This window comes from Pinus tabuliformis, chromosome 4_2 (assembly GCF_031772625.1).
Source record: "Pinus tabuliformis cultivar Carrire ecotype Pingquan chromosome 4_2, CPIR1, whole genome shotgun sequence".
Classification (NCBI taxonomy): domain Eukaryota; kingdom Viridiplantae; phylum Streptophyta; class Pinopsida; order Pinales; family Pinaceae; genus Pinus; species Pinus tabuliformis.
This window is the reverse complement of record NC_142304.1, coordinates 163,503,776-163,516,445: the sequence shown is the minus strand read 5'-3', so window position 1 is coordinate 163,516,445 and position 12,670 is coordinate 163,503,776. Positions and strand designations below refer to the sequence as shown.

General features: G+C 36.5%; 1 protein-coding gene across 2 annotated transcripts in view; it reads left to right on the top strand.

Moving 5' to 3' along the window:
• The window catches only part of LOC149168690 (uncharacterized), a 342,439-nt gene extending 335,190 nt beyond the window's left edge, over positions 1–7,249 (top strand). For both annotated transcript variants that reach the window (XM_089428378.1, XM_089428376.1), the window contains exons 8-11: positions 4,141–4,217; positions 5,965–6,047; positions 6,399–6,532; positions 6,734–7,249. In XM_089428378.1, coding sequence (XP_089284504.1) covers positions 4,141–4,217; positions 5,965–6,047; positions 6,399–6,532; positions 6,734–6,903 — 464 coding nt within the window. In that variant the 3' untranslated portion in view covers positions 6,904–7,249. The remainder of the gene's footprint in view (positions 1–4,140; positions 4,218–5,964; positions 6,048–6,398; positions 6,533–6,733) is intronic.
• The last annotated feature ends 5,421 nt before the right edge of the window (positions 7,250–12,670 follow it).

Below are 12,670 nucleotides of genomic sequence, written 5' to 3'. Positions count from 1 at the left end.
GCCCAAAACCCATAAAAATCCAAAAAGGGTCTCCCTTGGTTCCAACCTTCAAAAATTGACCCTTCACAGCTTGGCCCTCCTCCAATTTCGAATTTTGTTGTTGTCACTGATCCTGACAATATCTTCTCTCCCAACTCTAGGAATCCTCCTCAAATAGCCCCTCCAAATGATCTCCCAACACCCCAGCTACAAACTCCCCTGGATTGGGCTGCCCCAAAGAGTCTCACTCCAATGACTGCGCAGTCATGGAGGAGATGACACAGTTCTGCGTGTGATGAAATGAGAGTTGCGTGTAGTATGGCCCTTTTGTCTGTAACTGCCCTCTATACTCTTGAAAATGATGAAGGATGCTCCTGTCTCCCCAACTTTCCAGAGTGCCTCACGCTATGACTGCACAATCCCTGCGTTGTTGTTACTCCCTCTGTTGTTGGTACTCGACTTATAGTTGTTGTAACTCGTCACTCTGTTGCTGCTATGAAATGAGATGAATAAGAACTCCCTTCTAGGGCTGGCACTTGAAGTACATTGAAGCAATGGTTGAAATCTCCGCTCGGAGACACTCGTGTGCTAAACAGCACAGTAACCCGGCTAAGCAGCTCGAGCAACTAAGATTGAGTTCAATATGTCAAAAGATAAGATGCTCAAATGAGGAGAGTTGCCTTCCTTATATAGATTTCGTGGAGCACTTTACCCTCCATTTTCCCTCATCATGGGTCCCTCACTTAACCATCAATTTCCCCTCCATGCAATTCGAACTAGGGAATGTGTATTATGCTAGTGTGGGTGGCCCCCACGTACAAATTAACCACATCGAAATAACTTCTACTAAGTCTAGCCTCCTAATAAAATCGAATGGGCCCCATCACCCCCAAAATCGGCCCGAAAAATGTAGAAATTAATCCTATTCCAAAATAATTTAAGAAGGGACATTACAGAAGAGATGTCCATGTGAAATGCTATGGGATTTCAATCATTAATTTTTAGAAGAAAATTATTTTTTTTAAGGAAAAAAGATGGAAAGTTGGCTTACTTGGCTTGATTGGGTGGTACACTCGACGAAATTCACCTACTAGCGAAACAGAGAAGGGATGAATTTTGAAATATAGAGAGAGGAAGCCCACGATCATGGAGAAGAAGCCCTCGACCTATGAACGAGAAGAAGTCCTTGACTTGCAACTTGCAACTAATTTTTACAACAAGCCTATGTTGTAGGAGATAACTGGAGTGCGAGGGAATGATGGCAAAGCAACGAAAGTGTAACACAGTGAAAGGGTAAAATACTGCCTGATTTTTTATTTTTTTATTTTTATTTTCGTTTAATGGTTAACACAGGCCATGGGTGGCATCGAGGAATGGCTAGTCATACCCTAGCCATTTCGTGTTGAGCGAGGGATGGAATGGGAATGATGTAAAAGTCCACACATCATTGATGATGTGCCCGAGCATTTTAGGACTTTCCCAATCCATTCCTATGTCTCAAAAACGCTAAAACTTGTGGGACAAAGGGTTTTTCGGGGGTGTGGGACACGTCCCCGAGTAACATAAAAAAAAAAAAAAAAAAAAAAACATAAACTGAATGTCATCATAACAACTCTAGTTCTAAGAATCAACAATCAATATGATCCTAATAGCCTCTCCAGGTATAAACATATGCTTTGCACCTAAGTTGCACGAAACGGGGAAATGGGTACGAGTTTCCAAAACGGGGACGGGTACGAAACACGACCTCCCCAAATTTTGGAAATGGGGAAACGCGAATATATATATATATATATATATAGAATTTAGGACATTTAAGAAATGTTATGTGCAATCATAAAGCATACATGATACATTATAATTTATTACATTTAAACATTATGATTAAATTTACATCACATTTACTCATGAATGGTCACATAATGAAAATAAAAATATTGGAATATCCAAAAGCAACCTTTATTATATATCCAAATCTCAAAAGCAACCTTTATTGTATGGTTGTAGATGATCTATGGCTGTAGCTGAGCCAAAAGCCAAGAATGCCATAGTCGAAAACTCTGCACTACAAATCTGCTGCTGAAATCTCTTTCTCTTGCTGCTGAAATCTCCTTTGCTCACTATTGAAAATGCCCTAGCTGAAACCACTGCTCTCTTCCTCTCTTCTCCTTTGCTAAAATCGCCAGTCTCCAAGAGAAACGACTTGCTCAATTGTGTGATGAGAAAATGAGGCGAAGGTCACTTTTATAAGTTGAGAGAGGCATCTAGAAGCAACTAGAAGCCACTTTAGTCGCCCAATAAAAAAATAGAAAACAACATAATAAAAAAAAAATAAGAAAAATTCAATTTGCATGAGGAAACTCTGTTGTACGGCCCGAAAACTCGTTTCCGGCCGTACTGGCCACGTTTCCTCCTCGAGAAAAGGGCCAGTACGGCCAGAAACGAGTTTCCGGGCCATACGGTACGAGTTTCCTTGTTTCCATACAGAAATGGACCCTAGACCCACGTTTCCTGCAACTTAGCTTTGTACTATCCATTTTCCTTTAAACATTTCACACCTACCATTGAGAAAGTGGTCAGTTATACAATACCATGAGAGTAATGCGATTGAAAATGTATTTGTGATATTCCCACTTAGCAATATTGCTAAGGGAAATATCAATTTTGTCAAAATTTTGGATTACTACTTAGAAAAGGGACATGTTCCTATGATATTCCTAGGCAATTTTGATCATTTGAACATTCACCCTTGATTAGCACGCTTGAGCGGAGAGTCAAGTCTGCATGTGTTGTTGAGCACACGAGATTTTCAAGCAAGAATCTCACCCTACCTTCGGTGGACTTCGAGTGCCAGCCCAAGGAGGTGTTTTGCATCATTTCTGATTTGACCAGGGAGTTTGCCAAGCGAATTGGAGGAGCTGGTTGTGGAGTTGGGACTTTGTTGGGCTTTCAGGGACAGCCTATGGCCATCAATTGCTGAAGATTTGGAGTGCTTCCAGGGCTTCATTTCGTGGGAGACTGCTGTGCCAACACAATCACCACCAAGAACTGCGTGGGCTTGCGCAGTGGTACCTTCGTGCCACACGTGGGAGCTTGGAGAGATAGGAATTGGGGGCTAGAGCTTGTGGGGTAGTTCCAGAGGGGAAATTGCTGAATATTGCAGCCATTTTGGTGACCATTTGCAGTGATATTTTCAGGTGGGTCGAAATACCCAACTGCAGGAGGAGTGAGTGGAAATTGGGCCGAATTTCGGAGGTCAGCATTTGGCCAAACCCTTTTTGGGTTTTGGTGGGTTATTGGTGGAGATACTGGGGTTAATTTCCTGGAATTTTTTGAGCACCAGAGGAGGGTCAAATCAGCCATTCTTTGCAGCCAGCAGTTCAGTTCCTGAGGGACCAGCGCAGAACTATTGTGGGGATAGCCACCTAGCAGTTGGGGCAGTTGATTTTATCACTTGGGCTTTGCTAGCTTGCCTTGGGCAAGCCCAGGTGCATATTTTCCAAACTAGTAGTGTACCTCATTCATTTATAATAAGATGGCTCAGTTCAGCGCAGTTTTTGGCTTGTTTCATGGTGTTTAATTTGTGTGGAAATTTTGTGGGTGTTTTTGCTATGCATGCTTTGATTATCATTGTTAATTTTCCTTAGGGATACTACAGTATTCATCATTTGAAAAACCCTAGTCTGGACTGTATCTGAAAATTGAATCACTGTGCCACCAAGATGTGTTTACTAAGTGTGACTAGAAAATGCCAAATGCCTCTCATATATTATGAGGGGTAACAGTTAGGCCCCCCCATCTTTCAAGAAAATTCCTTATTGAAGCACCCTTATCACATCCTTTGCTTCTTAGAGGCTTGTCTCCTCTTGTATTTTGTTGTGGACCTATGGTAGCTTTATATGGTTAAAAGAAAAGTGATGTTTGGTTTTAGGTGTTTGTCTTTTTCTGTTTGTTCTAACATCAATTTAGTTAACATTTGATTGTGCTTTTTTAGGTCATGTAGGTCTTTCGTAATAATATATATGAAACACTTTCAGATTGGTTATGTATTAATCTACAAGGTTGCACTTGTGAATGAATATTATGTACACTGGATTTTGTAAATGTTACAAAACAATTTTTCTTTTCATCATTAATGATATTTTTCATTTGTTTGGACAGCATATCAGGATATTGGCGTGTTGCCTTGCACAGATGACCTCCTATCTTTTATGGTTCTCTTGATGGTTCGTGCAAAGGTTAGAGCTACAATTTTCATTGCATGTTTGCTAACTAATTTGTTGACCCCTGGGAGATGATAGTGCTTTGGCTTAAACCTGTACATCCTAACAGCTGTTTGTATTTTGGCATCAACAATGTTTCATTAATTGAAAGAAATTCTACTTTTTAAAAGTTAAATTATAGATTGTAATGAACATTATTTGATTGTATGTTTGTATGTGAACAACTTATCAATTGGATATATGGACACAGATACAATATCTATAAGATATTTTACAGAAGTGATTGATTTGAAGTTAACATTTGTAGATGTAAAAAAATTCAAAATTAATTCAAAATCATATAAGATGAGTGAGAAGTTATTTGAAGATTAGTTATTATAGCAATATTTTAGACTCTTATAGTTTTCTTATTTATTGTTTTGTTCACTATTTTTGAATGGTTTCATTCGTGCTTAAGATTTTTATCCAAAGCCCACAATTGAACCCCAATTGTTGGAGATAGCTTTAGATCACATGTTTAACTAAATTCCCACAAACAAGTTCAAATTATTGGAGATGGTTATTAATTATATCCTTAATATAAATGTACAATTGCATGCTCCAAATTTTTTTAGGGAAATGAGGACAACCAAGAAATTCTATGTCATGGATATCGTTATCATTACATATACCATATGCAATGACTATACAACAAACTTTTAGAAAAATTTGGATGTGATATGAATGGGATACAGTTAGAAGAATAATTTCTAGTTGTTGCAATAGTTGAAATTTTCACATAACGTTCTCAAAAAATCAAATTAGAGTGGTCAGACCTGTTACAAGTCGACAATTCTGCCCAATGCTTACAAGATCATATTGTCTTGTATCTCAACTATCATAGGTTTAAAAGAACATAGAATCATTAGATGACATTCCAAGCTAGAACAAGAGAAAGTTTTTACATTAATATGCTTTGAGTGCAAAGCATAACTAGGGAATGCAATGTTATGCATATAAAATAATATTATTCCTAATATATCTAATGAATAAGAACTTGGATATTATTATTAATAGTAATCAAAAGGTGTATCACAAAAAGACATACCTTTACATGAAAGGTTACCTTGAGCCCTATAAATTCCAAGGTCATTCATCATATCATTCAATCTATCTTATTCATTATTATATATATTTGTCCTTTATGGATCTTTGTCTGTTGGCCTTCTCATGTTGGATTTTTTACAGTAAATGAACTTTGTAACATTCAGAGGACTAGATTGTGCTTTAGTCTTGCAAAATGATTCACTATAGACATACAAACATGCCATTTTATGCTGAAAACATTGGATATATCATATACTTATTATAACCTTTATTTCAGAAGCTGAATTGCCCTTATTGGGAAAATCAGTTATGTTTTGTCTGTGCTTGCTTTTGATAGGCCTACAATGTCTCGGTTAACTTTGAAGTGCTTTTAGCATATGATTAAACTGTGATACCACAGTTTAATACTTATGGTTTTGCAGAGAAATAAAGCATATTGCTCTGGTTACATTGAAATTAATGCAGATCAATACAGCTTGGGTGATGGTTAACTTGTGCCATTTTTCAGCACCTCTTGGCTAAGATGTTTTCTGATTAGTTTTATGGTATAAGGGATCTGAGAATTTATATTTGTGACCAAACGAGTGTAAACTGTGTAAAGTTCTAAAACCAATTGCCATGAACTGAAGGCCACATCACAGCTTCTAAATACTGTTCAAATCCTATTGCTGTGCAGGTCCAAAATTTGCAGGCCAATGCTTCATATATGGAAAATTTTATGTACATAAACAAAGAAGATGGTGATAAGGGTGAACTTGGGTATGTAATTTCTTAGGTCTCAATATTTTGCATATGTTATTTCTAGTATCTGTGCTCTGCAAAGAGTGATTAGTCTCATACTGTAACAGGTTCTATCACATAATTTTTACAGATGGATACACTTTAGAAGAGAATCCTATGCATAAGCCCATTTTTGTTATCTGTAGTCGACCAGAAAAGTAAGAAAGTTAAAAAAAGGAGTTTGCAGTTGATATCACTGTAGTATTTTTCTTGCTCACAAAGCTTGTATCTCCCTAGTCCATAATAATGATGGAGTTGGATGGCATGTTAACCGACAACCTCATGTCAGTTGTAAGATGGTTGCTTAACCAAATGTTTAACTCGTTGCAGATTCCACATGACAAATTTTGTTGCAGCATGCAATTATCTGCAATCAAAAGAAATTAAAGATATTGTAATTCAGGCTCCACCAAAGAGCGGACGTGTATCTTGTTCCTTTGGGTTGCCGGCATCTGCTGTACATGGTAATTAGTTAACTTTCCACATAGTAGACTGTATAGTATGCTTTTTTTTCCCATTTTCCATGCAACTCTGATTGTTAGCATCAATCTATAAAGGGCAATAAGTGCATTTGGAGATATTGCACTCTACTACTGCTGTACTTATTCTTCTCTAATTAAAGAGGCATTTAGGATTCTGACACTTACAGATGTACTGTCTTTCAGATGTAAATGTAAATATAAATGTAGGGGAGGATAACAGTAATCACAGAGGGAGAGTTTGCAGGATTCATGATGCCAAACAATGGGACGAATCTTTGCTGTCATCTAGAAAAGTTGGCCTGAGCTTTCCTGGAGAATCTCCTGATTTTTTGTTGGCCTCGACATACCAATGAAGTGGCTGTATATGAACATCTTCTTTAACTAGCAAAGGTTGTGTTCCAGGTTATTTTATTTTCCTTAACATCATCATTAAATATTAGTGTGTAAAGAAAGAGGAAATGCAATATTGCCAGTGTAAGCGGGGCAATATAATGATATATTGGAGAACTTAAAGGTTTTGATCCTAAATTCATCCCCTTAATTAGCTCTCTGAAGAAAGAGTTTCTTATATCAGCCCCTTTGTTTTATCATATAAACTCATCATAATGATGAGGGGTTTGAGAATAAGGTAAAACAAAATGGCTTCTGTATATGGAATTATCAGTTATATTTTATTTATATAAGGAAACCTTGATCAGAGCACTGCTTATTTATGTTTGAGTGGGCATATCCATCCATCTGTGTCATAGCACATAAAACTTACACACACAAGACACATGATTTTCATGGAATCATGGACAGTTATCTGTGCTAGAGTGGTGTGTTTGTGTGCCAATCTAAACATACAAACTAAGATATAATATATATTATATATTGATTCTAAGTTGTTAGCTAGATTGAGTACTATGAGAGTACTTCACACAATTATATTGGCTCTATCCAAAAGAGTACTGTTATTAGAATTTTTTGTCAATTTTATTAATTTTATTTTCAGGAAACTTTTCAAAATATATATGGACAGAAGCAACAGTAGCACAAATGGTACTTGTGTCAAAGTGGGCATATTTTCTCCTCTTCATTTGTTTGACCTAGACTAGTGAACTATTTATCAGTATTTGTTGCATGTCAGGTTTATAATCTGTCCCTTCAAGTTCCAATTTCTTGTGCCATTGTAGATATATTTTGGTTCAGTTGTTTCTAAGATGGATCCGAGTAACATTCAGGATTGTTTGAACCCTTGCTTGGTAAGTCTTCTATGATGTCTATAATGCCGAGTAAAATACAAACTAAGATATAATTTCATGTTGACTTGTATGGTGTGGCTTACTGTTGATTCTAAGTTATTAGCCAAATTGAGTCCAACGAGAGAAGTACTTCAGAAATTACATTGGCTCTATCCTAAAGAGTACTGTTAGAATTATTTGTCAATTTTAGTGATTTTATTTTCAGGAAACTTTTCAAAAGATAGATGGAGAGAAGCAATAGTAGAACAGAAGGTCCTTGTGTCAGAGTTAAATATTTTCACCTCTTCATTTGTTTGACCTACATTAGTGAACTGTTTATCAGTATTTGTTGCATGTCATCTTTATAAACTTGAGCCATTGAAGATATATTTTAGTGCAGTTGATTCTAAGATGGATCCAAGCACCATTCAGGATTGTTTGGACCCTTGCTTGGTATGTCCTCTATGATGTATATAATGCCGAGTAAAATACCAAAAAATGCAGGTTTATATTTTTATATTACTAGCTAAAACTATAAAGAAGTAAGTTTTCTTACTTTTATTCCAACTTTTTAGAGAAAAATAGTATGTTCACATTTTAATTTCCATAAGACCATCATGTAATATCCCTTTTCCGAATTATCACTGACCTAGTAGCCTATTTGATTCCCATAGGTTATAGGGAAGAAGGGGGATCAATTAATCTAGTTGTTTGACTATGATTCAGGTGAAAATAGCAACATTTAGAAGTGATAGTGAATAATTAAATTAAAAAGGTGCTATTAAGTGACTTTACGAAAAAATAATAAAAACTTTATAAAGTCACTTTATTGAAAAAAGGTAAAAAAAAGAGGCCCGTGGTATTTAGATGACCCATGGTATTCTGATAGCCCATTACAATAAAATGAAGACTAGAGTTTGCTCTTGGGTATGCATTGGTGGTTGTTTGTGATAAATTGATCTAAGAGCTCTTGGAGTTTTGTGTAAGGGGGCGTGAAATCTTCGTGGAGTTTAGTTTTGGTGGTGGAACTTTCGACCCTAAGAGATCAAGATTGGTTTTGATGTTGAAACTATCCACCCTAGCTAGTCAATGAGAGATAATCTAGATTCAACATAAGTGCTCAATTGGAAGAGTTTAATTGTAGGTGAATGTGAGAGTTGGAAGAAGGATTGATCATCATGGCGACAACATCTATTTTGTTAAGTTTGAGTTAATATACTAGGATAATTTATTTTTTAGGGTCGAGTTAGTTGTAAGAGAACTATTTTTGAGAAATGTCAAATTATTAGGGGAATTTTGAGGTCTAAAATGGGCCTCCTAAGCAATGTAATAAAATAAGAGTTATGATTTTTTAAAGAAAAGAATGAAACTATTTTTTTTTAATTGTATTTTCGGCTGATCTCCTTACATGTTTACTAATTTCAAGCATAGAAACCCGTTGGATGGGGAATTGAATTCCACATCCAACGAGTACCTACTTTGCATACTTATGAGTAGACTCACACTGAAAAAGATTGAAAATACATGAAAATCGTGTTCAACATGTTTTTTTCCATATATTTTCAATTTTTTTCAATGTGGGTCTACTCTGAAGTATCCAAATTAAATACTAGTTGGATGTGGAATTAAATTTCGATCCAACGAGTTTCCATGCTCGACATTTAAATAAACCTATAGGGAGATAAATTGAAAATACAATAAAAAAGTAGTTTCATTGTCCCTCTAAAAATATTTTCCCTTAGGGATGACATCGTTGTCGTGAATGCTATAGGTTTTTTTTAAGTTGATTTTGTTAGTTCATTTTTTGTATTGAGGTCCATTTTTGACCTCAAAATTCCCCTAATGTCCGTGGGAGGCCAAATTATTTCACGAGATGCCGCATTATTACTGCAGTTGAAGCTATTTGTGGAGAGGCAGAGTTATTGTAGCAACTAACTTTATTTATGGAGAGGTTGAGTTATTGAAACAACTAAATTTATTCATGGAGAGATCGAGTTATTGCAGTCGCTGAATTTATTTTGGGAGAGGCCATGTTATTGCAACGACTAAATTTATTTGTGGAGAGGTCGAGTTATTGCAACAACTTAGTTTATTTGTGAAAAGGTTGTGTTATTTCAACAACTAATTAAATTTGTGAAGGCCAATTTTCTTCTAGGAGGTCGAATTGTTCTAGAGGGCTGAATTCATTATGAAGCTTGAGTCTAATTTGTGGGGGTTGCATTCTTCCTAGAGAGGTCACATTTTTTCTTGGCGAAACATTAATAAGTTTCCAAAGCTATTTATTTCAACAAGATTCTTCAACCAATAGTGTTATTTGCAAGAGTAATTCATAGTTCCAAATTTTGTATCAATGAAGTGATTGACATGTATTTTCATGCTCCAATATTAACAAATAAATTGGCTTAGTTATTGTTGTTGATGTGTTGAGTAAGGGTTTGTGATATGAATACATGCAAAATGTTTGAATAAATGTCTTTACCATAAGGGTTCTCTTCTTTGCATACAAAGTGTTTGAAGAAATGTTTTCATGTGAAGTGTTTGTGACAATGTATGAAAGAGATTTTTTTAGAATTATTGCAAGACTTATTGGCATATTTTGGTTAGGGAAATTACAGTGGTATCAGAGCTAGGTTTCCTACCAGCTTGTGAGTGCACAGTGCTTTGATGACTCTGGAGGAAAGGGTATACATTACTTCCAAGAGACTAAGAAAAGGAAAAGAGATCCCTCACTCTAAATCATAAGAAGGAAAAAAATGGATGAAAAGAACAATCAACGGTTTGGGAGCATCATGAATGCCCTAAACAACTTGGAAAGAGGACAACAAGAGTTGGTGCAGACTACGGTAAAAGGGAAGCAAGTGTTGGTGCAGGCTTTTACTCTGTTTATTGCCCTACTCGGAAAAATCAACAGAAAGCCAACAACAATAGCGTTGGATGGTCAAATGACCACCATAGGCAGCATGCTAAGGTGAGCAACACTTGTAGTCTAGCCCAATATAATCCTTAGTCATTAAGTTGAATAACACATGGGCCCCTTCTACCAAATTTTATGGAAGAGTAGCCAATGGGGAACTAGGGGCAATGATGGTGAAGTGAAGATTCTATAGATTATCTAAGGGAGTCGAGCATTAGGAGAGGAGTTTCATGCATCAATGTCCCTACAAGATTTTTGTGCTATCAAGTAGATAAACATACCTAGAGATTATAATCAGGGGTCACAAAATTATGAGCTCCTAAAGAAATCAAGGAAGATAACCATCCCTTCTTTTGATGGCTCATCTAGTTGCACGACCAAAGCATGGGTACATAAGTTGGATACATACTTCCAACTCAACCCTATGATAGAGACAAAATCCATACAATACACTGCACTTCATTTGGAAGGAAAAACTCATGAATGGTGGTACCATGGGTTGATCACCTTAGGACACTCTACCATCACCTCTTTCTTGGAGTTCACACAAAGATTGATGGTTTGTTTTGACAAGAAAATCCTTGAGTTACACTTCAAAGAGTTGGCACAACTCAAGCAGGTAGGTACACTTGATGCATTCATTTATGAGTTTCAAATATTGGCAATCATGGTGACTGATGTGTCAAAACACAAGTTGGTCATGTATTTCATTGAGGGACTAGCCAAAATTTTACATGGTTGGGTTAAGGCCTTCCTTATAGGATGCTCTCATTAGGACATGGGATATGGAGGAGGTAGTGCCCAAAAAGGTCCCTTCCAAACCCTCACTAGAGGAGTTTGGGAAAAACAGGTTGGATGGAGAGATTCTAGATAAGCTAAGGAGGAGGAAACTTTGTTTCAATTGCAAGGAACCTTGGGAATCAAGACATAGGTGCAAGCAAAGGGGAAAACACACTACATTGAGGTACATTCATATAGTGAAGAAGAGACAAGATCAGTTTAGGACAATGAGCATAGTAGTACATATAATGAGCAACCACATTTGGATAATGGGGGTGGCACCATAGTCGCATTTTCAGGTGTTCCGAGTTACCATACCTTTAGAGTCAAGGGAATATTATAGGGATAACGTGTCACTATCCTAATTGATGGTGGGTCAACGTAGAATTTTATTGACTAGCTAGGAGAGGCATCCCTACAAAGGAATTTGGGGGTCTCGATGTAGAGATGGTTGTTGGGTTCAACATGTTGAAGAATTTAGGGCACACATAATTAAGGTGATTCTTCTTTAAAATGATAACAATTTGTGAATTATTTCTACATTTTTTCTTAGATTGATGTTTCATTCATTATTAGTATGTGTTTACTTCATCAAATTGCCACCAAAAACAAAAGAGACAAGAATACAAATATTTGGCTTTCTACCAGGGCTAAAAACTCTCCCTCTTGGAGAGGAAAACCCACGCAAAATTCTTCTTATAGAAATTCCATTGACGAATACCAAGACCATGATCCTTGACACAATCTGCCTCTCCAAGTCCAAGACATCAATCCTCTTTCTTGAGCACTGTTGAGATCATCATCTTGCTACTCCTCTAACACCATTACATCACCAAGAACTTCATTGTTGTAGCAATATCATTAAGTACATCATTGCTACACCATGGTTGCCTTTAGAATCTCTGCACCATGAAGACCACGATAATACTTCATTGTATTTCTTCTTTCATTATACTTAGATGGCAACAATCATGTTAATACTTCTTGTGATCATCGTCATTGTGACTATCTCTGAGATCATATTCATATTGAGATCACTAGATCCGAAAACCGTGAGACTATTGAGATTGTATATCTCCTTTTGCAAGGATGTCGAGAATCATTGTCATCACCGAAACTTACTTCATCAATTTGGTTATGTCGAGACAATAATATATATGAGACAAAGATGTGCTCTTCATTGATTTGATATTGTAGATCCAT